Source organism: Cryptotermes secundus, unplaced genomic scaffold (assembly GCF_002891405.2).
Source record: "Cryptotermes secundus unplaced genomic scaffold, Csec_1.0 scaffold1491, whole genome shotgun sequence".
Classification (NCBI taxonomy): Eukaryota; Metazoa; Arthropoda; class Insecta; order Blattodea; family Kalotermitidae; genus Cryptotermes; species Cryptotermes secundus.
The window spans coordinates 147,366-172,447 of NW_019745109.1; the positions used below are offsets into that span (position 1 = coordinate 147,366).

Sequence of the window (25,082 nt, forward strand, 5' to 3'; positions counted from 1 at the left end):
TTTCATAATGAGGATCTCCTTATTTTTTACTCATTATATGTATATCAGTAGGGCGATCAAATAACAAATTATGAAATGGGAAGGCCATGTGTCACAGAAGTGGCAAGAATGAGAAATACTCGAACATATGGAATTTAAGTACAAAATCTGAAGGTAGAAAACTACTCTCAGAACCTAGGCGTAGATGAGAGGATCCATTTTAGTAATTGATCTTACATAGAAAATGAAGATAGTGAGTGACCGGATTCATTTCACTCAGGATGATGAAAAGTGGCAGGCTTTTGTGAACATGGCAATAGGTTCCATAAAGGCTGGATTAAGCTAAGAGATTATCAGTATCTTAAGATGAACTGTGCTCCTTGGTGTTAGTTTTGTTAATAGTATATTTGACATAAGATACATAACAAAAGAGGGGTCAGTCTTTCTATGTAGATGCTTGTTTCCTGCACAGTAATTTCAGCATGATTGTATACACATTACAGTGTGCAGATCACTATGGATTCTATGCATCCTTTGTCACTGCACTATATGAAGTTACATATATACAAGGTATACAGAGGTTTCCTGTCAGTGAAAGCTTGTGCAGCAGCTTATGCCTTAACTTATGCAACTATTCTGAAACTGCATTTATTCAGTTGGATGGTCGTAGGCTTGACAGCTGTCAAGTTTAAGCCTCTTAAACTTCCTGTGCCTGGCTTCTCCTTGTCCAGTACCTTGTACGTTTGGATCTACATGGTTAAGACTACTTCTGCCTGTGTCCTGCATAATTTAGTTGTATAGTCACACATGTAAGGAATTTTGAAAGCCACATGTAATTCATGGACTGATGTGCACATGTCAAGATTACAGTAACATGAAGTACTCAGTTCTGCAGCCACTGCAATTTCAAGAGGTGAGCATCCACTGCATACTCCCCGGTGGGACAGGCATAAGTTATAACTGACCTAATCAGAGCTTTGTAAAGCATAAGTTTAGTTTAAGGTCTTTCATTCTGGTCCGTCACACTAACAAATTAACAATCAAGTTCCTTCCGTCAACCGATACTCTGGGTAATTTTAACTATTTGTAATTATTTTAATTAACTGGAACGTGGTTATCTTTGACAAAGTGAAGTTTTGTGTGTTGGTGATTTCTTTTTCTACTATAAATGCCTCTGATGATGGCTCCGTGGTGAGCCGAAACATGTAAGGCAGGTGGTGACGAGGTGGAAAACTTAAAAAAGTGTCACATTTGACGGAAGGAACTTGATTGTTAATTCATAAGTTTAGTATTTGTACTTAAACACACACTTTTGAATAGAGATCCGGCCCTTAGGTATGTGCACAAGACCCTGGTTACAGTCCTTTTGATATGGTGTCTGCATGTCATCCTCATGTCAAAATTGACACCAAGATACCTTACATTATTCACAAAGGGAATGTCTCATCCATTTAATTGCAGGTATGTATAAATATATGTATATAAATAATGTAAGAAATTAAGTGAAGTGAGCAACTTTTAACTTGTTTACATTACCATTTACATTCTTTATTAACATTATACCGTGACTGCTTAATTTGTTACATTAATATTTGTATGATCCATGACACTCTCTTTTCACTTGAAGCTTCACAACATTGAAGACTCTTGACCATGTGGTACCCAATACATAACCATAATACAGGATCCAGTATACAAGATGTTTTGATCAATATGCATTGCAGAAGTAATGTTCATTGACTGGATATTTTCACTGTGACACATCATAAAGGAAGCAGTTCAAATGAAAAGTTATCCTGACAAAGGAAAGGAGGTGCTGCATCCTTACAGGTGCTGTTGTCTTATGAGCATACACACTTTGCAGGTCATGATGAGCTTCATCACAGTGGCTGTCTAGCAGTTTATAAAAATAATAAAACTAGTTAACTATATCTACAAACCAAAAGTACACAAGATAATAAAAATAATGCTGAACTAACTTTGTGATGCTCAAATATGTGAGGCATATTATTAATCTATCAGTGATTAAGTATAAATCTTATTCATAGTGTAGTGTAAAATTAGTTTGTCATGAAATCCCACAGGCTAGACCATTTTCCAATTTCCAATTATTTTCCATTAAATTTTGATACATACTTTTACATAAAATTATTGTACATTACATAGTCCATCTATTTATGTCCCAATCATAGTCTAAAAACTCATGTCATATATTTACCCTCTTTAGTGCTTACCTGTTTCTACTTTTGTAATATTATTGTTCTCACAGTCAGCAATTTCTGCATAAGCCAAAACTGGACTGAAGTTTATTGCTACATATTAGTCAGGATTATGATTTTGCAACACTTTAGGTTAGCTGGCTTAGTCTTGCCTTCATTCATTACCAAGTCTCTGCTTCATAATATGACAACAATTTGATGTTCATTATGTTTTATTTAAATTAATGTAGCATAATTCTTAAAAGAAATTCGTTGAAGAACAGTTCTTCTGTGTTCGGCGCACATTTGTATCATCATCCTCATATGGACCAACTCCTGCTGCTCTCATGGCATCTCTTACCTACATATAAAACAGACTGTAGTAAATAAGGGAATCCAAGACTATCTGATAAATACAAATATTTGTTTTCCATTTCTCCATTTTTTAACACTACCTATGAATAATGCAATCAGGAAGCCAGTCTTGCTGAAGAGAAATTAAAAGCACTGCTGATGTCTTTCTGGCTGTCAACATCAAATACCTCCGCACCTTCATCAAAATCATGATCTAGAAGCAGTACATGTGAACTGCTGCGATCTTTATGTGTTACTGTGTACAGGTGGAGTGTAGCCCTCTTTAGAGATTCTGTGTGACATCAAGTGGTAACTTCAGCATCAATCAGTTACAGTACATTTCATATCTATCATGTCTAAAATATTCATATAGTGTTTAAGTAAATAATTCATTAAAATCAAATTATATGCATGGAAACAAGTGTGTATAAATTTGAAATTTGTAATTTTCTACAAGAGAGAGAGAAAAGACAGACATAAAAATAATTCACCATCAGGAGTGGTGGTGGAATTGGTATTGAATAGTATGAGAAATGGGAGAACAATATTGCATTGGATCTTAGGGAAACAATATCTGAAATGTTTGGCTAAATTCAGCATCTTAGGATAGAGTCCAGTAATGGGTTCTTGTGAATACAGTAATGAACTTTGTAAGAGACATTTTGAGCTGTTGCATTTTATTTATAGTGTTGGCTACACCAACTGATGATGATCAGTAGTGGTTGAAACATAAAGGCAAACTTGTATATTCTTCTACTAAACTTCTTTCTCTTGATGGGCCTTTCTACCCATTCACAGTAGTGGTCTTTCGGGTTCATATTCCAAGGAATAGTATACCATATACCATTTAGTTAGAATTGGTTAGGTGTATCATATAAATATTTTAGCATCTGTTGAGAGTTAAAAAATCTTCCATGATATAATACCTTCTCAACATCTTGCATAACTCTGAGGAAGTTAAGGCCTGCAAGTTTTTTTAAGTCTTCTATGCTCCACTGCCCTGTTCTGATCAGAGCTGCAAAAAGTGTGGGGTAAGTTGACACGTCCTCCAATCCTTCTGGGGTGCTGGAACAGTGGAAGCAATGGAATGTTCATTAATAATTTTACCAATGACCGTTCTCATGAAAAATTAATACTCGTTGATAAAATCACCACATTATGAATCACAACACCAGAAAATGAAAGAAAGTTGATAGTAGTTAGTTGCTGTCAAAGACTGACTGACTGCTTGAGCTTTAAAATTTGTCTGCAGTGTGCACAACAGATATCAACTGAGGAAAATGATTTTGAAAATTTTTTGTCTGAACAAACCACCAAAGATGTGTTGTTACCAAATGATTGTATCAATTAAATAATTTAACTGAGCTCAAAAGATTAAAAAAATATCCTTTGCTCTGGTACACAGTTTAACCCCACTAAACTTTAATCTGGATTAACAGAAACCTGACGGCTGCACCATAGCTCAAGCAGTTAGTTGCTGGCTTCCCACAGCGGCAGCCTGGGTTTGACCCCGGATCTGGTCAAGTGGGATTTGTGGTGGACAAAGTGGTTCTGGGGTAGGTTTTCTCTGAGTACTTCGGTTTCCCCTGCCAATATTCATTCCACCAAATTCTCCATCATCATATTCACCCAGGGCAGGTACAGTAGTCCAAACAGTGGCTGACATGCTGAGTGGACCGAGCTGGACTGCATCCCCCATTATGTGAATTAAAAAAAACAGAAACCTACTCCTGTTGGAAAAATCCTCCAGTCCGTAACATTTTCAGTGTAAATTGTTCTAAGATTAGCTCTTGCAAACAGAAACTCTTTAAAGCAGAAATGCCTGAAGAAAAAATTTGATCAAAATAGCCTGTTTTAATGTGTGTTTATTACAAGATATTCAAATCAAGGATAATAAGCTCTATGAGGCATGTAGCATGCATGGGAGGGATAAGAAATATATACATATTTTTCATCTGATAACCAGAAGAGAAGAAACACTTGGAAGATATAGGCATAGATAGGAAGAAAATACAAAGATGAATCTTAAGGAAATAGTGGGTGAGGGTGTGGACTAGATTCAGTAGATAATAGGGGGTCCTATGGACCAATATTAATCCATCAGTTACATAAAAGCCGGGGAATTTCTATACCAGGTGGGTGACTAGCCTCTTCACAAGATGGATTCTGCTCCATTACATCATTTAGTTAATTTATTTCTTCTCCATTCTCTGAATATTTGTATTACAGTTTTGGAAAGATTTAAGCCTGTCAACAAAACATTTTAATAATTCTCTAATGGCATGAAGAATACATACAAAGTAGAAACAAAAAATTCAGGAAATTCAGGTTATTCAACGAAACATAATATTCTGTAATGACTGAGATGGACAAAGCAACTGTTTTTTAATATTCCTTTCAGTGGTGGTCTCTTGCACTATGGGAAGAATATAAATGAAGAACATTTGAATACAAAGAGCTGAGGGAAGTTTTCAGATCTTAGGACATGAAAGTGGTCAGAAATCATAACACATACTTTAGACTATAACTGCATTCATAGTGTTTTTATCTTTCTATATTTCTGTTGTACGTACTTAATTGAATTTTGTCATCTCATTTGTAATTCTGGTATGGCCAGAACATGTAACGGTAGTCTCATATCACTAAGTCATAATGAAAAGCTGTAGATATTATGGGTCACTGTGGAACTCAAACAATATTTATACTCACAAATTGATACCATCGTAACCAGCACCAATCCCGACACTGTCTACCCCAGCAACACCCCTCACATGGTTGATATGAGCTGTAACAAAGCTAAAATTAAAACAAATGCAAAAGACATAGCTATGCTAGATGTTATAGGGTTCAGCAGATCTACACCTCTCCTGCCACTCTCAGAATGTGTAGGTAATATTGTTATTTCCTTTTATAATCAAATTTAGATATTACGTATTACTGTTGAGTAAATAAGTGAATCCTGGACATGTTGCTTTAAAAATGTTTACAGTTAAATACAAAAACTTTTAGAATTCCCTCACAAATTCCACTTTTCTGGCTAAATGCTAGAATTTGATTTGCTTGAACAAGATACCAACCTCCAATGTCAGTATGTTATTGGTATCTTGTTTGAAAGAATATGCACACATCTCTAAGTGCTGCTTCTTGTCCAGACATTCCAATCTCAATTGAATGTGAAAAATAACCTTACCAACGGCATCTTCCACAGTGGCTGTGTTCCGACATGTCAGATACTGGGAGTAGAAATTGATCATCACCAAGCCACCCTTCAGAGCCTACAAACAGAAATCTTATGTTGTATTTGTTTCTGAAGTTTTAGAGCCCAGTTCATTGCCCTGATGGTCAATTACAGAGCTCTCACATGTCAGTAGTATTATTCAAGTATGAAATTCCATGCAGAGCATAAAGAAATAATTCACAACAGTTATTTATATTAAAGGCTTATTACATTCTGTATTTTGTAGGATGTGAGAGATTGTCTGTGAAAAACAAAAGTCTGCCAACAAAAGCAAGGAATATTTCTTGAACTAGCAAGCAGAAATTCACAACAGTTATTTATATTAAAGGCTTATTACATTCTGTATTTTGTAGGATGTGAGAGATTGTCTGTGAAAAACAAAAGTCTGCCAACAAAAGCAAGGAATATTTCTTGAACTAGCAAGCAGAAATTCACAACAGTTATTTACATTAAAGGCATATTACATTCTGTATTTTGTAGGATGTGAGAGTTGTCTGTGAAAAACAAAAAGTCTGTCAACAAAAGCAAGGAATATATGCTTTATTGTAATGTTTGTTGTGATCAAATGGCCCCATCAGTTTTAAAGTGTGTGTAAACATTAGTTGTATTGATTAAAGCATACTCATGGAGCTCACCACAAGCCTGAGAACATGGTCAGGCACATTCCTTGTAGTATTACATAGTGCTCTAGCTGAAGAATGGGAAAAGATGACAGGAGCTCCGCTTACTTCCAGTGCTGCTAACATCGTACGCACAGCTACATGAGCCAGGTCAACCAACATTCCCAGTCGGTTCATCTCCTTAACCACACTCTGCAGCAGTATGTTACATTTATTACTTGATTTTGTGATATAACATTTATAAGAATTATTGAATTATTGATGCTTCGCATGTTCAAGTTACCTGACACTTATAATATGAAAGCAGAAACAAAACACACAGTGAAAGCATTGCACTAATGCAGTCTTTATTTTCAGGTGCAGGAGGATGGAAAATTTTCCATAACACAAAGTCTTGTAATTTCTACCGTTTAACTGATATTATTAGAGTGACCAGATCAAGGATGAGGTGTGTGGAACATGTACAGAGATGAGAAATTCATACAATACTTTGACCAAGAAATGTGAGTCTTCACTCACCAACCACAAACACCACTTGAAATAAAGCTGGGCCAGTGTCAATATAACTGTAACAAAATTGACATAAAATGAGGTACATTAACTACTCAACCTCCAAAGGATATTTTTCATTCACTCTGAAGACCACACTCAACAACCAAGAGACACCAACAACAGGACTATATCGGAAGCTCACATATGACAAATGCACTATTGTGTTCATCATCTAAAAATGAAATCTTAGAATAATTTACCACTTCAGTTCTTAAATGTACTTTCATTAATTTCTATCTTTCAACTTCTAAGTGAGTTTAATTGGTGATTTCCTTCATAAGAAGTTGATATGGTGAAACATGTTTATCTTATGCCTGCTGATGATGGTCAGCTGACCGAAATATGTGAAGGCAATAAATATCTATAAATTGAATCACATTGGATGGTGTTAATAATTATTCTACAATTTAGTTTGCTAGTGTGATGGACCACAATGAATTGAGTTAAATGGTGAAACAACTTATCACACAGGATACATCTGAGGATGGTCATGTAAGGGCACAACATGTTATATACCTGCATGACAGTGTAGCAGTAACCACTCATCCACTGAAACATGTATGGAAGTTGTGTTACTGAAGTAAAAGGTAAAGTTGCTTAATTAATTAAGCACTATGCCATGAAGATATATGGGGGAGTGGAGGTATACTTGTAGCTCCACCATTCTTGACTTAAGCACTAAATAGATTTACATTGCTGAGACTGATAATAAACAACCAAGTAACTGAAGGGAATAGTTGTAGGTATAGATGGTTGGATAATATTCAAATGAATCTTAAAGAAATAGAATGTAGGGATGTGAACTGCATTTAACTGGCTCAAGGACAGGGTCCAGTGGCAAGATATTGTGGACAGAGTAATGAACCTTTAGGTTCTTAAAAAATATGTAATCTCTTCACCAGATGGCAGAGGTTCTGAAGAATGGCTCTGCTCTATGAAGTTTGTTAGTTGCTTTCAGTTGCAGACAATTGTATCAGTTTAATTTTAACTACAAAGAAACCCTTTGTTTACACGTTATTTCCATTGCATACTTACTTTTCCAAAGTTGGTGAGTCCGTTGTGCTCTGGTCGCTTCCCAGGGCCATCTACAAGCAGTGAGTCAGCCCTGTCAATGAATATTATATATTTTTTTTTAAATATCCTGGCAACTGTGAAAGAAACTGATTTTCAGAAATTTAAATTGAAAGTGACAGCTGGTAAAAACATTTATCAAGACTTGGCCTATTCCCATCTCTTTTCAACATACTATATTTATGTGAAGGCAAAAATACATTAGCTGAGAAAAATAGAAGGTGGTATACAGGATTCGGCAGTAAAGTCAGAGGATTTCTTTCTCACAAACAGTGACCCTGACACAGTTGCCACATGCTGGGCCCAAAGAAAGAAGCCCCATAATCAGTTATTACAGTAATGTTCTTGTATGTAACTAATAGCATGCAGACTTATGCATGTGTTCAATGATACTGAGTGGGTAAGGCTGAATATAGTCTGTTGTTAGTGGTTGTTCGCTTTGATGTGAACTGAGGCATGCAACAGATGGTTTTGAATGTGTGTATCCACTTGAAGGAAGACAGGTCTTCCAGGGCACAGCAATATCTTTTACCATTTCCTCATTTTCTATGTTGTATTTCAAGGAGATGTCAGTCATATAATTACACTTCTATTCACTTTGTTTTATGGCAATACTTAATTAATGATGTGGAATATTGTCCACTGGCTAACAATTACAAACCTAGTAACAGTGTGAGACTCTGATGTTATATGTGTACTAATGTTTCAAAGCCTGATTCTCTGTTAATAGAAGTTATGTACAGAAATGGCTCAATAAATTGTATAATTATTGATATATTATTCTTACTAGCCTCACCATACAGGTTGCAATATTTCAAGGGAAGAAAATATTACAAATTCTTTCCAGAACTTCCCATTTAGACATTTTTCAGTTATGCAATTTGTATTCATGATTTGTATTGAAGTGGTAACAGTAACTGCAGAAAGAACTCTTACAAATCGAAATGAACTTAACACTCAGACATGACCATTTATGCAATTCATGTAAGACATCGTATGTCTTGGACATAATTACCATGGTGTGTTGCAATTGGACGTGAGTGTCAGATATCGTACGCCAACACTGTACAGTGTCCGCAGCACAGGAAGGCTGCTGGCCAAAGAATGTCCACCCTCAACACCAATGAGACTGCACAGCTGTCCATTAGTGTGAGCTGCTTTGATATCTGCAACATTCATATTTGTCCTTCCTGTATTTAATAGATTCCTTGATAATTAAGCACACAAAATTAATAGCATATAATAAACTTGAAGCGCATGTGAGATGACAACAGCTTGGGAGAAACTTGTCTGTAAATTCCTCTTAATAGAACTGGCTTTATAAGTTAGCTGTAGATGATGTTCATAAATTATTGTTTACATATTCAGTGCCATAAACCTAACTCTAGGAAATAACACATTTTGAGAGTGTTTAAGAATAAAGTGTTGAGGAGAAAGGACTAAAGAGAAAGTAACTGGAGGAAGAAAGAAGTCATATAATGTGTAGCTTAATAATTTATACTTTTAACGAAATATTATTAGGATGACCAAAGAGGATGAGATGTCCATGGGAAGTGTAAGGGAAGAGATCGCTTTGTAGATGTAGACACAGATAAAAGAATAATATTTAAATGGATCATAAGTCAGTACAATTATAGTGATCAAGCTAGAGGATGGATGATTGGGGTTCTGTTCTCTGCAAGGTCAGGGAGTTTGTCTCTTTCCTGTCATATCCAGAGTAAACCTGGGGCACGACCATTCGCCTAGCCCATGGATACCGTGAGTATGTGCACCAGATATGAAGTGGTTACATTTATGCTGACTGACCATGCACCTCCAATTAATGCCAAGGTTAAGATTGCATGGAGGTCTAGTTCACCCCCTCATGTGTTTCATGAGGTGGTGCATAGTTAATTGCAGTAATATGTCTCCATAGCCGTGTGCTTAGTTAAACACAGGGACAAAATTACCCTTACATCAGGAGAACAAGTGGTGATGGTGGTTAATAGACCTGACTTAAGATAATGTTCACTGGTAGGCTTTGATGTTAACAGTGTTGAAAATTTGAGATTTCCTACCCAGAGTCTGGTAAATCTGAAGGATTGGTATGCTTTTGTAAATTAAATATGTATATATTACTTGTTTAATATATGCTTAAAAGTCACGCTGTAATAAGAGTGCCACATTCAGTGCAGTCTGAATTCAGTGACTAATTTTCTGTTATTATTTTTATGCGTGGGAGGGTGATTGGTTTAATTATTTACGAGAATAAGACACTTCGAGAATCTTCGGTTGTGTTCAGAGGACCATTGTTTATTGTTGAATATACAAGTTGACATCGCGTAAGAATCCGTGTTTTTTAATTACCCCGGAAATTGCACGATTTGCTGCTTTCGAAAAAATTTATCTTCGAAATATATTTAACGAGTCACACTCGAGATAAGCGCAGAAACGCATTTAGGTTTCCACGCAAAGCGTAGCGTTGTCTTTCTTCGATTTCTACCAGCAACTGAATATGCCGACAGGTTTAACTAAAATTCCCCAGTACCAAATTTTATGCAAATCCTTTCAGAAAAGACGGGATTGAATAAGATTACCGAATTGATGTTATCATTTTTTAATGGAAACTTAAACTACTTTATTTTAATGTCATTGATTTCAAATGTCCAGTATTAATCTTCAACAAGTTTTAGTTACAATCTTAGATAAATAATCCATGATGATGTCTGAAATATTGTGTACACTAACTTCGGCATTTGTAGGTTTGGCACGACTGTAAAGAGGATTATTTTGTCAGTTACAACTGGTCACCATAGGCACTTTTAAAGCTATATTAGAATGTAGCATGTCATCAAGGCGTCTTTAAAAAGACTTGTGGTCCTTGACACTCACCAGCAACTGACGTGCACAGTATTAGTGTGGGGTGGTACTGCTCTGTGAATCGCCGGATCACGTCGATCTGTTCCAAGGTTAACTGAACAGCATCCAGGAATTGGGATTCGCATGGCACATATGCCGCCCAGAACTGCAAAAAATAATCATGTCACTTGATCCACAAGGCGGAATTTTCTGTTATTGGGGGCCCTAAGAGGGATCAAAATATGGAGGACACTATCAGTAACAAGAAATTTCATTTGTGGCAATTTTGTTGTTGTTTCTTGCAATAACTTGAAATACAAAATAATTTTTCGCGATTTTGAAGCGGCTAATGTCTCAATAAAATCTGTGACTTATATTTCTGCTCTGTGGAGGGCCCGGGGTAACCGCCCCAGTCGTTTTCTCTTGAAATCTGGTTCTGATGATTCACCATTCCAGTATGCCTGAATGCTAAATTGACCGAATCCTTTTTTTTAGCTGTATTGTCTGTCATTAGTGCTTGAAGTACGTGAAAATTAAGGAAAACTAGACCCACTTTGTGTGCATAATTTCAGAATTTAATTTCTTCAAATTTAAATATCTCAATGGCGGAATTTAATAACCTCCGAATCATTTTCGGGCACATATTGAAAGAAAAGAATGACCTGTTCCTCTAACTTTACGTGCATAAAACTGATACTGTGGCTTCTCAGATTCTGACCGAATCGTCTATACATTTAAGCGTATATGTTGTAACCACATATACTGGGGCATGTTATGCTCTTTAAGCTTTCACAGCTTGTAAGTGCAATGAAGCTTTTCGGGAAATCGGCTATATATAGACGTCCAACGACATTCATCACTGTCTAAATAATTGGGGACTGAATCAATGTTAATTTATACTTTTAATATTTTTTTGTGATTTTTACCCATTCTGTTTCGTGCTTCCATGTTAGAAACGTATTGATTGTCTTATTACTTCGTTTGTTGTCTAGATTCTCGTCAAAATGAGTGAGTTCATCAAGAGGCTACCTGACGTAACATAAACGGACGGGTTTATCTTATTATTTCCGTACTTCCAAATAAATACTTCATTACGCCAGCCCAACATACGCTCAAATTAACGTCACAGCAGGAACATTCCGTCGTACTGTCTCCGAACCACACACACAGAACGTAGTAACCTAACGTCCAGGCTCCTGCTGCGTGTTTGGCAGGTCCTCGGGTTCGAATCTTGATACGAAGGCATTTTCTTACTTAGTTTTTATGGTGATTTTCTCAGTCCTAGACGAATTCTGAGACTGTACCCTAAAATAGGCCAGACGGCAGGACCCTTGGACGAGTTATCAGCCCGTCGCAAGGACATTATATACCTACGAAATTGAAATACTTCTTGTGGTAAACCAAGAATCAGTCCTGAACCGTAGAGCAGGGTCTGAGGCAATCACATAACAAAGTTGGGTTGCTTTCTCTACTCTCAGTTGTCTATTGCTGAATCGCATTTTAGAGTTTAGTCGCGTTCCACATGTCATGCGTCTCCTCAGGAGTCCGCGAGCCGCGATAAATGACATCGATATCCCTTTGTCACAAGCAGACTCTTGTCACTTCAGTGGAAATGAGTTTGAGTCCTGTGTTTCCTAGCTAGAAATGACAACAATGAAATTCGTGCTCCATTCAGCCCAATTTCCAAAGTCTTTTTTTTTTCTTTCTTTCTTTTGGGGGGGGGGGGGNGGGGGGGGGGGGTTACACACATAATTGACCATGATGTTCGTGTATTGTAAATACAATTTTGTTGTTGAAAATCTATTTACGCTATACAGAATAAAGACTATTTCTGTTTGTGTGGTTAAGTATTCGTCATTTCTTAAACTATTTTAAACGAAAAGTATGAATTCTTGTGCTACCTATTTTGGGACACTTAAAACTACAATTTTTTTTCGTATGGGGAGCCATTTATATAAAAAAATGGAATTCAAATTTAACATAATTCATCAAAAAACTTCGTAGATAAAACATGGTGACGAACATACACAACTTCATAATTAGTTCCCGTCTAACGCATCTTTGAGAGTAAACCACGTTGTACCTTGAATAAGAAAGCTAACGGAATGACGTATAGGATAGCATTCAAAGAAATGTGTAAATGATCATGAATGGTGAAGCAGTAAAATGTAGCCGCCATGGCTTATTTGAAGTGCACTAGCACTGCATTCGTCGTGAGAGGCAGAAGAATAATAATCAAAGCAAAATTCAAGGGAACTGGTTATTCTGCTGAAATTATAACTAGGTATTTCTCGAATACATGTGCAAAACATTACCAGTACAGTAGCCTGTTCTGATAAATCTTACATCCTCCTTTGTTGTGTAATGTTCCGTTGATAAACGAACGGAGTATATATACATACACTGCACAGCCCCAAGCCATGTCAGAACTCGAGGTGAGCTGTGACAGGTAGATTTCTTTCTTGGCAGGGGAAGCGATAAGAAAAGCGGTACAAATAATGAATGAACAGCCAGACGTCTGCATAATGCATATATTCGTCTCCTGCATTTTTGAGTAACATGGTCAACATGAATGTTGCATGCTGCCGGCTAAATGCTATGGGAGCCACACGTCAAGTTCCCACTAAACACTGCGCACGTGTGAAAACAGTTTACTTACACTCTCGCCTCAAGAGTCAGCACACAGAAATGTACGTTATAGTCTGGGCGCTGGAGCCAGTTTTAAAATTGGCTATCTCGTTCTTTCTCATAAAATTGTCCTTAAAATCACCTGGAGTCTCACACGCCCAAGGTTTGTGATATAAATAAACAGTGTTAAAAGTTCATAATTTATATTATATACTAACAAGTTCATTTCCGACCGCCTTGATTGTAATTTCCTTCACTAGATTATTGTTTGGGTTTTGTTAATAAAACAACTATTTCTCGAGGTCATATAGCGTCGAATGGTAAAATGGTTACGAATGATGAATTAGTTAGGAAGCAGTTGCAATAAATTTTAAGCTTGTAAATGTGGCACAATTCTGATATTTGGGAACGATGATAACAAATCAAAACCTGATTGAGGAGGAAATTAAAAGGAGATTGAATTCGGGTAATGCTTGCTACCATTCAGTCCAGAACCTTCTGTCTTCTCGTCTGCTGTCCAAAAACATAAAAATTAGAATATATAAAACTATAATTTTGCCTGTGGTTCCGTATGGGTGTGGAACTTGGTGTCCGAAATTAAGGGAGGAACATAAACTGAGGTTGGGCCGTGCCATAGCTCAAGCGGTTAGCCGCTGGCTACCCATCGCGGCGGCCCGGGTTCGATCCCGGGTCTGGTCAAGTGGGATTTGTGGTGGACAAAGTGGCTGGCACTGGGGCAGGTTTTCTCCGAGTACTTCGGTTCCCCCTGCCAATCTTCTGTGTTTGAGAGCGATTTGTAAAATGTAGTCACGAGTTGTGTGTTAAAGTGTTCAATAAATCCGAATAATAATCCAAACCCCGTCTATAATCTTTCTATCACGTGAAAATATTTTATTGCTCTTACATGTGAATGCAACATTAAAAAAATTAAATTTAAATTCGCTTAGTGGGGGGTTGAGTCCAACTGGGTTCACTCGTCACGGTGGCCACTGATTGGCCTACTGTAGCCTGCCCCGGGTGATTACGATGATGGAGAATTTGGTGGAATGAAGATTGGCAGGGGAAACCGAAGTACTCGGAGAAAACCCGCCCCAGCGCTACTTTGTCCACCACAAATTCCGCTTGACCAGACCCGAGATCGAACCCGGGCCGCCGCGGTGGGAAGGCAGCGACTAACCACGGCCTTTTGCATCTCTGAAACGTAAGAGCAAGTGAACATATGTATCGCATCTCTCCCATTCTTGTGCTTTTGAGTTACAGATATTTGTAGCTGCAACATAACGCAGCTTCATTTGTTTCTCTTCCTGTTGTTGAAGAAAATACATGCCGTATTTACGCATGTATAGGCCGCGTGCGTGTATAGGCCGCAGTACAATTTTCAGACAGAAATTATAGAAAAAATAATTTTCTTGGAATATTATTTCAGGAGTAGAAATTATTCCGAAATGAATATGATTAAATGAAGTGTGATTTCGAATATTTCGAATATAAGCCGCACCCCAGTTTTCCTCTTGAATTTTTGGCAAAAAATGTGCGGCCTATACATGCGTAAATACGGTAGTTATATGTTTAAACAATCTATTTTGCTAATTTAACTTTTACTGAAAAACGATGGAACTTAGTGTTTTTAGTACTACATGTGTAATACTCATTCGAGGTTTAAATATTTATCGTGATTGCATATGTCAACAAAAAGGTAAAACTAAAGTGGACTGCTAACATGGAGATATCATATAATATATTATTTGAGAAGTATAAATAAACTGAAATTATACGACTACAATACTGTATTTGCGTAAAGAATGAATTAAAATTAAATTCAATAAAATATATAAAGTAGCAAAGAATTAATTTGGAAATTAGTTTCCATTCTTGTTAATCGTGGTTCATACGCTTCGAAGACAATTCGTGTGTACAGAATAAAATTAGTGAATTTTTAGTTTGTTACTAAGTCTGGTAAAATCGATGGCACAGTACACGCATGAACACTTAGTTGCCCAGTAGATGCACTGAATTGTTTGCTACTTGTCCTGAACCTGTCGATGTATTGTGCCGGATACACAGGCCTGTCTGTTCAGTTCGCACTTCGAATTGTAGACTCCGCTTTCCTTAAGGAATGAATTGCTCGTGGGAAGTTATTTCACACGCAACAACAAATTCTAAAAGTAAAGAAAATTGCGAAGAGGAGAGTTGAAATCTGTGTTCTGTAAGAGAAGACGCACATTTCTTCTCTCCTCCATAGCGCCACTTCTCTTAGAAATTCATTGCACGAGGATTTCATTTGAAGTAAACGGGAATAAAAATTAGATTAAAATACATATTATGTTATTTTGTAAATGCATATTCCGTAAAATTGAATTATCCAACGCAATGGCAGAATAATATGGAATTCGTTTCAGAATTTTGGAAACACAGATTCGGAATAAATGTTAAAGCGAATATTTTATGCCTGAGTATTTAAACGTATAGTTCAATAGGTGTTTAATACTACATTTTTATTGATTTTATCAGTGTAAAAATATCAATAACGATAATGATAACAACAGTAATTCAATTCCTTTATTTAAATGCTGGCCAACAGCGATTGGCTACAACAGGGGAGCACTGAAAATGTAGACAACAAAAGCTAGACAAAGGCTAGAGCTAAAAATAGAACTAGAAGTAGACTGAAACTTAATACAATGCAATAAAACAATACAAGTAACACAATAATGTCGTAACTCAGTAGGATTAAGCAAAAAATATATATATCCTCAAAGGAGATGTTTATTGAAAGAGTCCAGAGATTACAGATTTTGTTTGCAGCAGTGACGCACCTTGTTGAAACGCTAAGTCTTAAGACAACTGGCGTTAAAGGTGGAAAAGTCTCTAATTTACTCAGTGAGTACATGGAGAGCAACAGTATCCATAATAGAGTAACAGCCAATTGTAATAATAATAATAATCGCAGTACTTCGTTAAGCAGCATGTCACTGTCACAGAGTAAAATATGGTCATGAGTCCAGTGGGACTCGGAACCAAGAATAACTGTGCTGTCGAGGCCCAGCCGCAATTTATCAGTCATTCTATTACTTACCACCGGCGTGACATATGGTGTTTGCTTTCGGTGCATGAAGCTATTGCCAAGAAAGAGCGATGGCTATGGACCATAAAAACGGCTGTGATCATCAAGCCATCATACAGAGCACAGGGAGGGACGCCACATGTAAAGTGTACTGACCTGTGCTGCCACTAGTCCGGCTTGTAGTCTTGGCAAGTCTGTGTGCGACCAGGGACTGCTGGACCAAGGCACTATTTTACGCAGGTCTTCCCCGAAACGGAAGTCTCGAAGTCGGTTATGCAGGAACTTTCGGATGTTCCACGGCAGATCGTTGTGTCTGGAACACAAACTGATAACACAACTCTTTGTTCCGGATTGTGCTTCAGTGTGAATATGATGGTCGTTGGTACCGAACTGAGATGTCAGCTGGCGCCGGTGTTTACAGTTTTGTTTTTCTATTGACATCTGCAGTCATTTAGTAATAGAATAGATCATCAAATCATAATCTGATTTTTGTATAAGACCCATTTATTTCCGTTTCCACACAGAGTTCTGGAAAATATGGTCATCCATAGACAACTGCTACACGGAAACGCGTCAATTTTCTTTTCAGTGCCGTTTGGTTTTGCTTATTTTTAAACGAGAAATTTGTAAAATCCCAGTCGAAATAAATGCCATTCGTGTCGGTCTCAAAACAGCAGGTACGCGCGCGCGCACACACACACACACACACACACACACACACACACACAGGTCAATAACTTATGAACTGTGTCAATATGTGCAGCTTCAGACATGTCATTAGATCCATCGGGCAATTTTGGATCTCTGGCACCATTTCTTATCGATAAGAAACTTGACATTATAAAACTGATTCTTAACCAACCTTTTCTGATTCACGGACCGGCGAAGTGTCATTGATATTTCCGGGCACCGCTACCCTATCTGTATTACATTTTACAGTAAAAATAATTTTCTACAAACTAGTACATCTAAAAATGTTTATCTGCAATATAAAAATAAAAATTTTTATGTCATAGGAGAAACCTGCTTCCTCCATCTTCAACCCTGAACACAGAAGCAGAATATTCATCTTAAACACTAGTACCATCTACCAAACTACACTGTTTCACACTCCAGAATTTTTTATAACCCTTCATCTTGCTGTCTCCCGGGGGTAAAGAATCCATGGAAAGATGATGTAGTCCCGTCACTAATGAAGGTAAAAATCGTGGGAGAAAATAACCATGGTCTCTTTCAAGATACTATTACCCTGAAGGACTGAGGAAAACTGCGGAAATCTTGTCAGGGCAACGGGCCTCCGAACGGTTCTCGCGAGTATGAAGCAATGGGCTAAGCACTCGACCGTATGCACGAAGTCACGGCCTGATGAATCGATTGCATCTTGATAGACGTGGACAATTAACCACTCGCTTGTTTTTGTCACAACTCCGCTGGAAAGTGACGTGCTCACGTTAGAGCTCAAGATACCGGTCTGACGCTAGGCCTACAGTCCTACATAATTCGACCTATGAATTTTGACTCCCGAATTTATGGATTTTCGGTTCTGTAAAATTAACACCCATTATTAGACATTTGCGCTCAAAATTTTCGGGTTTATGACTCGGAACTCAAATATCTGACACGTAATTTCATTCCCCGTCTTACTTCATGTTCTCTTCCAACCTAATTTACCTACGTAACTGTTCTTCTCGCTACTGATTTCAGCTAACACTTGGCTGACTCTGATTGTGTCATTAAAAATATAACTTCAAGATCAGGTCCTTCAAATCTGAAAACATACATTGACTTACGTGACGCTGCGGTCAAGTATATAAATTATGACCTGTCCTCCGTTAAGTGTCAGGCAATGTGAAGAGAAGGAAAGCATTGTGCCCTCGACGGTATAATAATCCTGATTCGAGAATACTATACTCACGTTCTACTTCCAAACATACTTGACGGATTTTGATTAAATTTAATGTTGGAAATCTACACTAAAATTTGTTGGGCCCATATAATTTTGGTTTATATCGGTCCAGTATAATTCGACTTGAACCCCAGATATGATTTTAGGCATATTTCCTCAAAATATCTCATAGTACAAAAATTGGCGACAGTAAATGACATAATTTAGCCTACAGATCTCTATTAGATCAACAACTATTATCTGAAATGTTTTTCGAGATGACGAATAATTAACGATAAGCAAACAATTAATTTATATCGGTATAAAACAATTGGAGGCACGCGGTATAGTAGTTAGTTGAGGCACTATATTACATACCGAATGGTCATGAGTTCTATTCTCGATGAGGTCATTGGATTTTTCAATTGACGTAATCCTTCCAGCCATATTAGGTCCCTGGAGTAGACTCAGCTTCTAACAGAAATGAGTACCAGGAATCTTCCTGGGAGTAAAGGGCGACCGGCGCGTAAGCTGACAACTTCACCGTCATCTGTGAGCCGATTGTCTAGAAAATTTGGAAGCCTCGACGTTTCACAACCCTATGGGTCTCAACGGCCTGTTACTGCAATAGCTTTACCTTTTTTTTATTCCCTTAGTGGGGGCTGGAGTCCAACTGGGTCCACTCAGCACGGCGGCCATTGATTGGCCTATTGTAGCCTGCCCGGGTGATTATAATGATGGAGAATTTGGTGGAATGAAGATTGGCAGAGGAAACCGAAGTACTCGGAGAAAACCCGCCCCAGCGCCACTTTGTCCACCACAAATCTCACTTGAGCAGACCCGGGATCGAAACCAGGCCGCCTCGGTGGGAAGCCAGCGACTAGCTGCTTGAGCTATGGCGTGGCCTTAACTTTACCTTACTAGAGCAATCGGTCTATCTGTAGTGCGACTAATTTGAAAAAAAAAATTCTGCCTGCAATAACTGAATAAAACCATCAACGAGTTATGCGGAATCGCAAAGCATGTAATGGAGAGCATGTGCTAACTTTCATTTCGATATTACCTTTCCACCTACGTACTCCTGGGTCTCCAGCGTGGAATCTTCCCTTAATGTTTGCCGACCAAAATTGCCTGCGCATTCTTCATTCTGTTGGGACTCTTGTGGAACGAAGGAGTGGATTGTCACTTTGCGACTGACAGTCAGTCAGTCAGTCAGTCAGTCAGTCAATCATCTATTTTCGGTGTCGAGCCCCATTCAGGACTCACGGCCAGATATTAGTTACTGTTTGACAGTTACTGTCTTGTCTTTGTGGGGCGCCCTCTCTGACGAGAGGGCCGTCTGTCTTAGCCATTGTTTGCAGTAAGACTTCATTTGTCATAATGTACAATATATTTCCATTTTACGTGTTATATACGTTAATAATTGCATGTACATACACTATATACAAGTATAAAAGGCATCTGTCAGTCCAGGCTCAGTACAGCAGATTATGCTCTATTTCTAGTAACTTCCACTACAACGGCAGTCTAGTCACTTGAACGGTCGCATGTTTGACCACCGCCCTGTTTAAGTCTCTTGTACTTTTTATGTGGGGCTTCGTCTTGTCTAATATTGCGAACATTTGCATTGTCAGGATTTAGAATGACTTCTGCTTGATGCCTGCATAATTTTGTTATATAGTCGTACATATACGGCAAGTGGAAAGTCATTTGCATTTCGCGAATCGGTGTGCTGGACCGAAGGCAATAACTTGCAGGTTATATTCACTCTCACCCGTCCACTAGAGGAACTTCGTGCAAGAGTCGTGTTGCCATTTCCATGTGCTCCTGTAGCGAGGTGCCAGCGTCACTCGTGGTTCGCAGTGCGAGCGGAACACCGACGCCCACTCCCATCGCCACCAGAATCACCACTAAAACCACTAACCAGCGTCGGGGGTTGCCGATGAGCACTAGCATCCCTGTAACACACATCGGCCAGATAATAACCCTCTGCAATGCTGTAACCTGCCAACTAAATCGACTTCCTCTGTAAAGCAACAAGCAGTGTTCGTGATCCACAGGTTCACTGATTAAGTGGAGATTCATTCGACATGCCTTCCTCTTTCTCACCCCTGAAAAGATTAAATGTTATGTACGCATATATGGCGAATACCAAGCAAACACCATGGTTCGGATCTCTTGTTAAAATGTGGGTTCCTTCTGCCAGGTACCATCTTCCTGAAATATGGAAATTCCGCCCTCTGGGCGATCCCATCTATGTATGTTGATTCGCAATTCGTCTTAGCCAGGATAATTAAAGATTATGCCTCAAGGCATAGGGAGCCGGGATAGCTCAGTCGGTACAACGACTGGCTACGGGCTGGACGACCGAGGGTTCGGAGTTCGTGTTTCGATAGGGGTAAGAATTTTCTCTTCTTAGTGTCGTCTAGACCGGTTCTGGGGCCAATGTAGCCTCCTATCCAATTGGAACCAGGGTCTCTTTATCCGGGGGTAAAGCGGCCGGGACTTGAAGCTGACCACTCACCTCCAACTATTGCTGAGGTCAAGGAAACATGCATCTATATATTCACTACCCCATACGTCTTCATGGCATAGTGGTTAATTAGTTAAGCACAGAGACAAATTTATCTTACCTTTTACCTTGAGGCATAAATTCCAAACACATATATAAAGATATTCTTTGAAAGTAAATGTGAAGTCCCTCTGCCTAATTAAGCACGATGATGTAAAGGCGTATGGAGGAGTGGAGTTACAGCTCTACCCTTTCTTATACACGGGGCGAGGGGCCAGTTTCAGACCCCGGTTACTTCACCTTCGAGGAGAGGTACCCCGATAGTCACAGGATAGGAGGCAGGATGGACCTCAGATCCTCCTGGGATTTCGTGGAAAAGACGTAGATTTGTTACCCCTGCCGGTAACCGAGACCAGATTCTTCGGTCGTCCACCCTGTAGCCTAGTTGCTCTATCGACTGAGGTATCTTGTATTAATTATGGATCGGAGAGGATCGGTCAGAGCTACAGTGCATGTCCAAGGGAGCTGTCAAGCAAGTCTTTGACATAGTAGTGCAAATTGCGTTTCGATCCTCTGCTAAAAGCCTGCATTTCTAACCAGTGCTGTTCTACCGTGTTGTGCCTGACGAAAGAAGTAAATGACGTCACGGCACGAGGACATCTATCTATCTATCTATGGCTCTACAGCGTTTTGTTGGATCTTGCCTACTTTTTCAGGTTCTCAATCGTATACACAGTCGGTAGTACTCCTTGAATGCGGGATCAGCTCGTCTCAAGGCCGCTACCTACACACAGAACAACACAAACACACACATACATCCATGCCTCGAGTGGGATTCGAACTCACGACCCCAGCATTCGAGAGAGCGAAGACAGTTCATGCCTTAGACATTGCGGCCACTGTGATCGGGTTGAAAGATCTACACGTATATTAAGCAGAAAGATTCAGGGTCACTAGCCCGTTTTCATCTCGAAGTTCGAATGACCTCCATGATGTTACTGACGAAACTTAAAATGTACACAGGGTCGTCTCTAGTGTCATTGCGTTCGTGCCAGGTTTCATAGAAATCTGCCGGGTAGCTCGAAATTATAGCATGGAATGGAAACGCGGACGTGATGTACCAATGGACCTGCCATTCCTTATCAGAGAGGTGACAAAATGACCGAAAGAAAGAAGCAGGGATAGCTCAGCCAATAAAGTGACTGGCTTGGGTGCTGAATCAGGTTAGGATACTGGCAGGGACAAGCCATTTTCTCTTCGCCACTTTATCCTGACAGGCTGTCTGACCGATGCAGCCACCTCAGCACCATAGCCAGTTAATCGGTCCTTCTCGGTGCCGATCCCCTTCTTTGGGCGTCCGTGGCCATATTTCAAGTCTCAAGTCCATCTGTTACAAACATAGTCGTCTTGGAACGTCCTCTCTGGCGAGAAGACGGATCGATCAATTGTCATATGTCCTAGTCCGTGTCAACCGTAACATACTTGTATACACATTTCCATACAGTGTCCTATATAAACATTGCACAATGATTTGGCATTTACGCTGTAGCATGTTTACAATAAATACGGTGCCTCTTAGCAGCCCAAGGTTTGCACAAAATAATATGCCTCATCTTTCTTATTTTTTTATTGCTAGTGGGGTGGGAGTAAGTCCCTTGTACTGCTGCCACTTCTGGCCTATTGTACCAGCCCCAGATGATAGGTGAGGGTGATTGTGGAGCAATTGGTGGAATGAAGATTGGCAGGGGAAACCGAAGTACTCGGAGAAAACCTGCCCCAGCGCCTCTTTGTCCACCACAAATCCCACTTGACCAGACCCGGGATTGAACCCAGGCCGCCGCGTTGAGAAGCCATCGACTAACCGCTTGAGCTATGGCGCAGACTTATCTTACTTAACTTATGCTATAACGGCAGCGTAGTCACTTGAACGGTCATAAGCTTGACCGCTGCCAAGTTGAAGCCTCTTATATATACTGTGGCTGGCTTCACCTGGTCCTATATTACAACATTTGCATTCTCATGTTACTGTATGATTTCTTCCTGCTGCCTGGATAATTTTTTATAGTCATAAGCACAAGAGGATATGAAAGCCTTCCATAATTCACGAACCAATGTGAGCCTTGGAAAAGTGCCAGTTGGAATCACTCACCTCTATCTTGTGTGAATGTTAAAAATGTATGGAGCGGTACATCCATTACCCCCACACTTCTTCATCGTGTGGTGTCAACAGAGGACAAGTTTACCTCCACCTTGACGCAGTCTGCGCACAAATGAAGAAGTGATCATTTGGGCCACTGTGTCTATGCCTGCATGCAGGCCGCAACAAGACACGGCAGGGCTCAGATTAATTACACAGCTGAAAAACTAAGGGCGTAATTTCAGTTGCAGCACATGAAGAAACCGTGGATAAATGATCTGCACGGGTTTTTACTGTCGGTCAGGTATTTCCTTGAAGTCAGACTGCCCCCTACCTTCAGCGAGGCGGTTTCATAATTCATCACAGCCTGCAGCCATTGCTATATGCCTGCATGTACTGCTCCACATCGCACAACAACCATTAACAACATTCGCCGTTGATTGGTGCATTTTGATCTTCCGAAGGCTTAGACAATATCATTGTCGCACCACTCGAAATATTAGAAGTCGGCTCACTTGAGAGAAACAAGATCTGTCATATTGTCGTAATATTTTTAGGGTGATTAAATAATAATAAAAAACTAAACTAATTTCATGGAGCTGAGCTCTTCTTGAGAAACCGCCAATTGTGCAGCTATTCAAAGTCAAAGTTATGTTACGACCGACGGTCAGTCGGCCAGTCTGTCTTGGTGTCAAGTACCCATTTGGGACCTAAGACCTTATATTTTCGTTCTGCCTGGCAGTTGCGGGTTTGTTGATGTGGGGTGCCCTCTTTGATGACAGGACGAGTCTGTCTTTTACAATGTACAGTGTACAATACGAGTATATTTTACATGCTATGCCATTAATGTACGTATATATACAATACATACAGGACCTCTGTCAATCCAGGCTCAGTACAACAGATCATGCCCTATCTTTTGTAGCTTCTGCATATGAACTCCAGTGGTCATTTTGCTTCATAAGATTGAAGACAATTTTTGTAATGTCCACTGTTTTCTTCTCCTGTTACACAGAACCACTGAATTCTGTCATAAACTGCGGCGCTACAGTTACTGTTCTCAAAATATTGTCTAGAGGCAAACTGTTTACATTTGGAGCCCCAGCTGACTGACGTGTTGCTTGCTGTTTGTGTTGATGTAAGGACGCAGGTACCTTCGGTTCCATTGTGGTTGGACCTGCCGCTGCCACCTGGTGTGTCTTGTGCAGCTACTCAAAAACTTCCCAACATTTTATGAAACCCGAAAGTTCATTACCGTATTCACAAGAGCCCTCCACTGGTCCCATTCCTGAGCCAGATCGATCCAGTCCATACAACCCCATCCTATCTCTGTAAGATCCATTCTAATACTGTCCACCCACTTACATCTTGGTCTTCCTAGCGGTCTCTTTCCTTCTGGTTTTCCCACCAGTATCCTGCCTGCATTCTTCTTCTCCCCCATTCGTGTTATATTCCTTGCCCATCTCATCCTCCTTGACTTGATCATTCTTATTATATTTGGCGGAGAGTACAAATTATGAAGCTCCTCATTACATCAAGGAGATATAAATGGAATAGATGTAGCGCTTGGGCGGAAATATGAAAAGAAATAAATTTTGATTGGGAAACCTCGAAGGAAGATATCATGTGGGAGACCTAGTCTTAGATGGAAGGATAGCATTGAAATGAGCCATAAAGGAATATTGTGTGTATTGTTGGGGACTGATTTAAACTGACGCAGACAGGATCCAATGGTTGTGGGGGGGGGCAATTTTGAACACCTTGATAAATCTTTTTGTTGTTCAAAAGCAGGAAAAACTTTTACCTGTTGTAAGACTATCAACTTTCCAAAAAATATACTGCACTATGAAGTTAGAAACTTCAGAGTTCTCTGCCAACTCTGAGGTCATACAGCCAGGATTGAGTTGTTAGAATGATTACAAACGAGAATCTAAGCTTGTTTGTGGAAACTGTCGCGGTCCGTGTTAATGTAATATTAAATATTCATTTGAAAGGACTGAGGGAAG

At 39.2% G+C, this 25,082-nt stretch overlaps 1 protein-coding gene across 2 annotated transcripts in view; it reads right to left on the reverse strand.

The window, feature by feature from the left end:
• Positions 1-1,438: 1,438 nt before the first annotated feature.
• LOC111875052 (dipeptidase 1) overlaps positions 1,439-25,082 on the reverse strand; it is a 43,825-nt gene continuing 20,181 nt past the window's right edge. For both annotated transcript variants that reach the window (XM_023871088.2, XM_023871087.2), the window contains exons 5-14: positions 20,202-20,385; positions 16,699-16,855; positions 10,884-11,016; positions 9,028-9,178; positions 7,977-8,046; positions 6,405-6,581; positions 5,722-5,806; positions 5,241-5,316; positions 3,458-3,596; positions 1,439-2,538 (exon numbers count right to left, since the gene is read on the reverse strand). In XM_023871088.2, the coding sequence (XP_023726856.1) occupies positions 2,437-2,538; positions 3,458-3,596; positions 5,241-5,316; positions 5,722-5,806; positions 6,405-6,581; positions 7,977-8,046; positions 9,028-9,178; positions 10,884-11,016; positions 16,699-16,855; positions 20,202-20,385 (1,274 nt within the window). In that variant the 3' untranslated portion in view covers positions 1,439-2,436. The remainder of the gene's footprint in view (positions 2,539-3,457; positions 3,597-5,240; positions 5,317-5,721; positions 5,807-6,404; positions 6,582-7,976; positions 8,047-9,027; positions 9,179-10,883; positions 11,017-16,698; positions 16,856-20,201; positions 20,386-25,082) is intronic.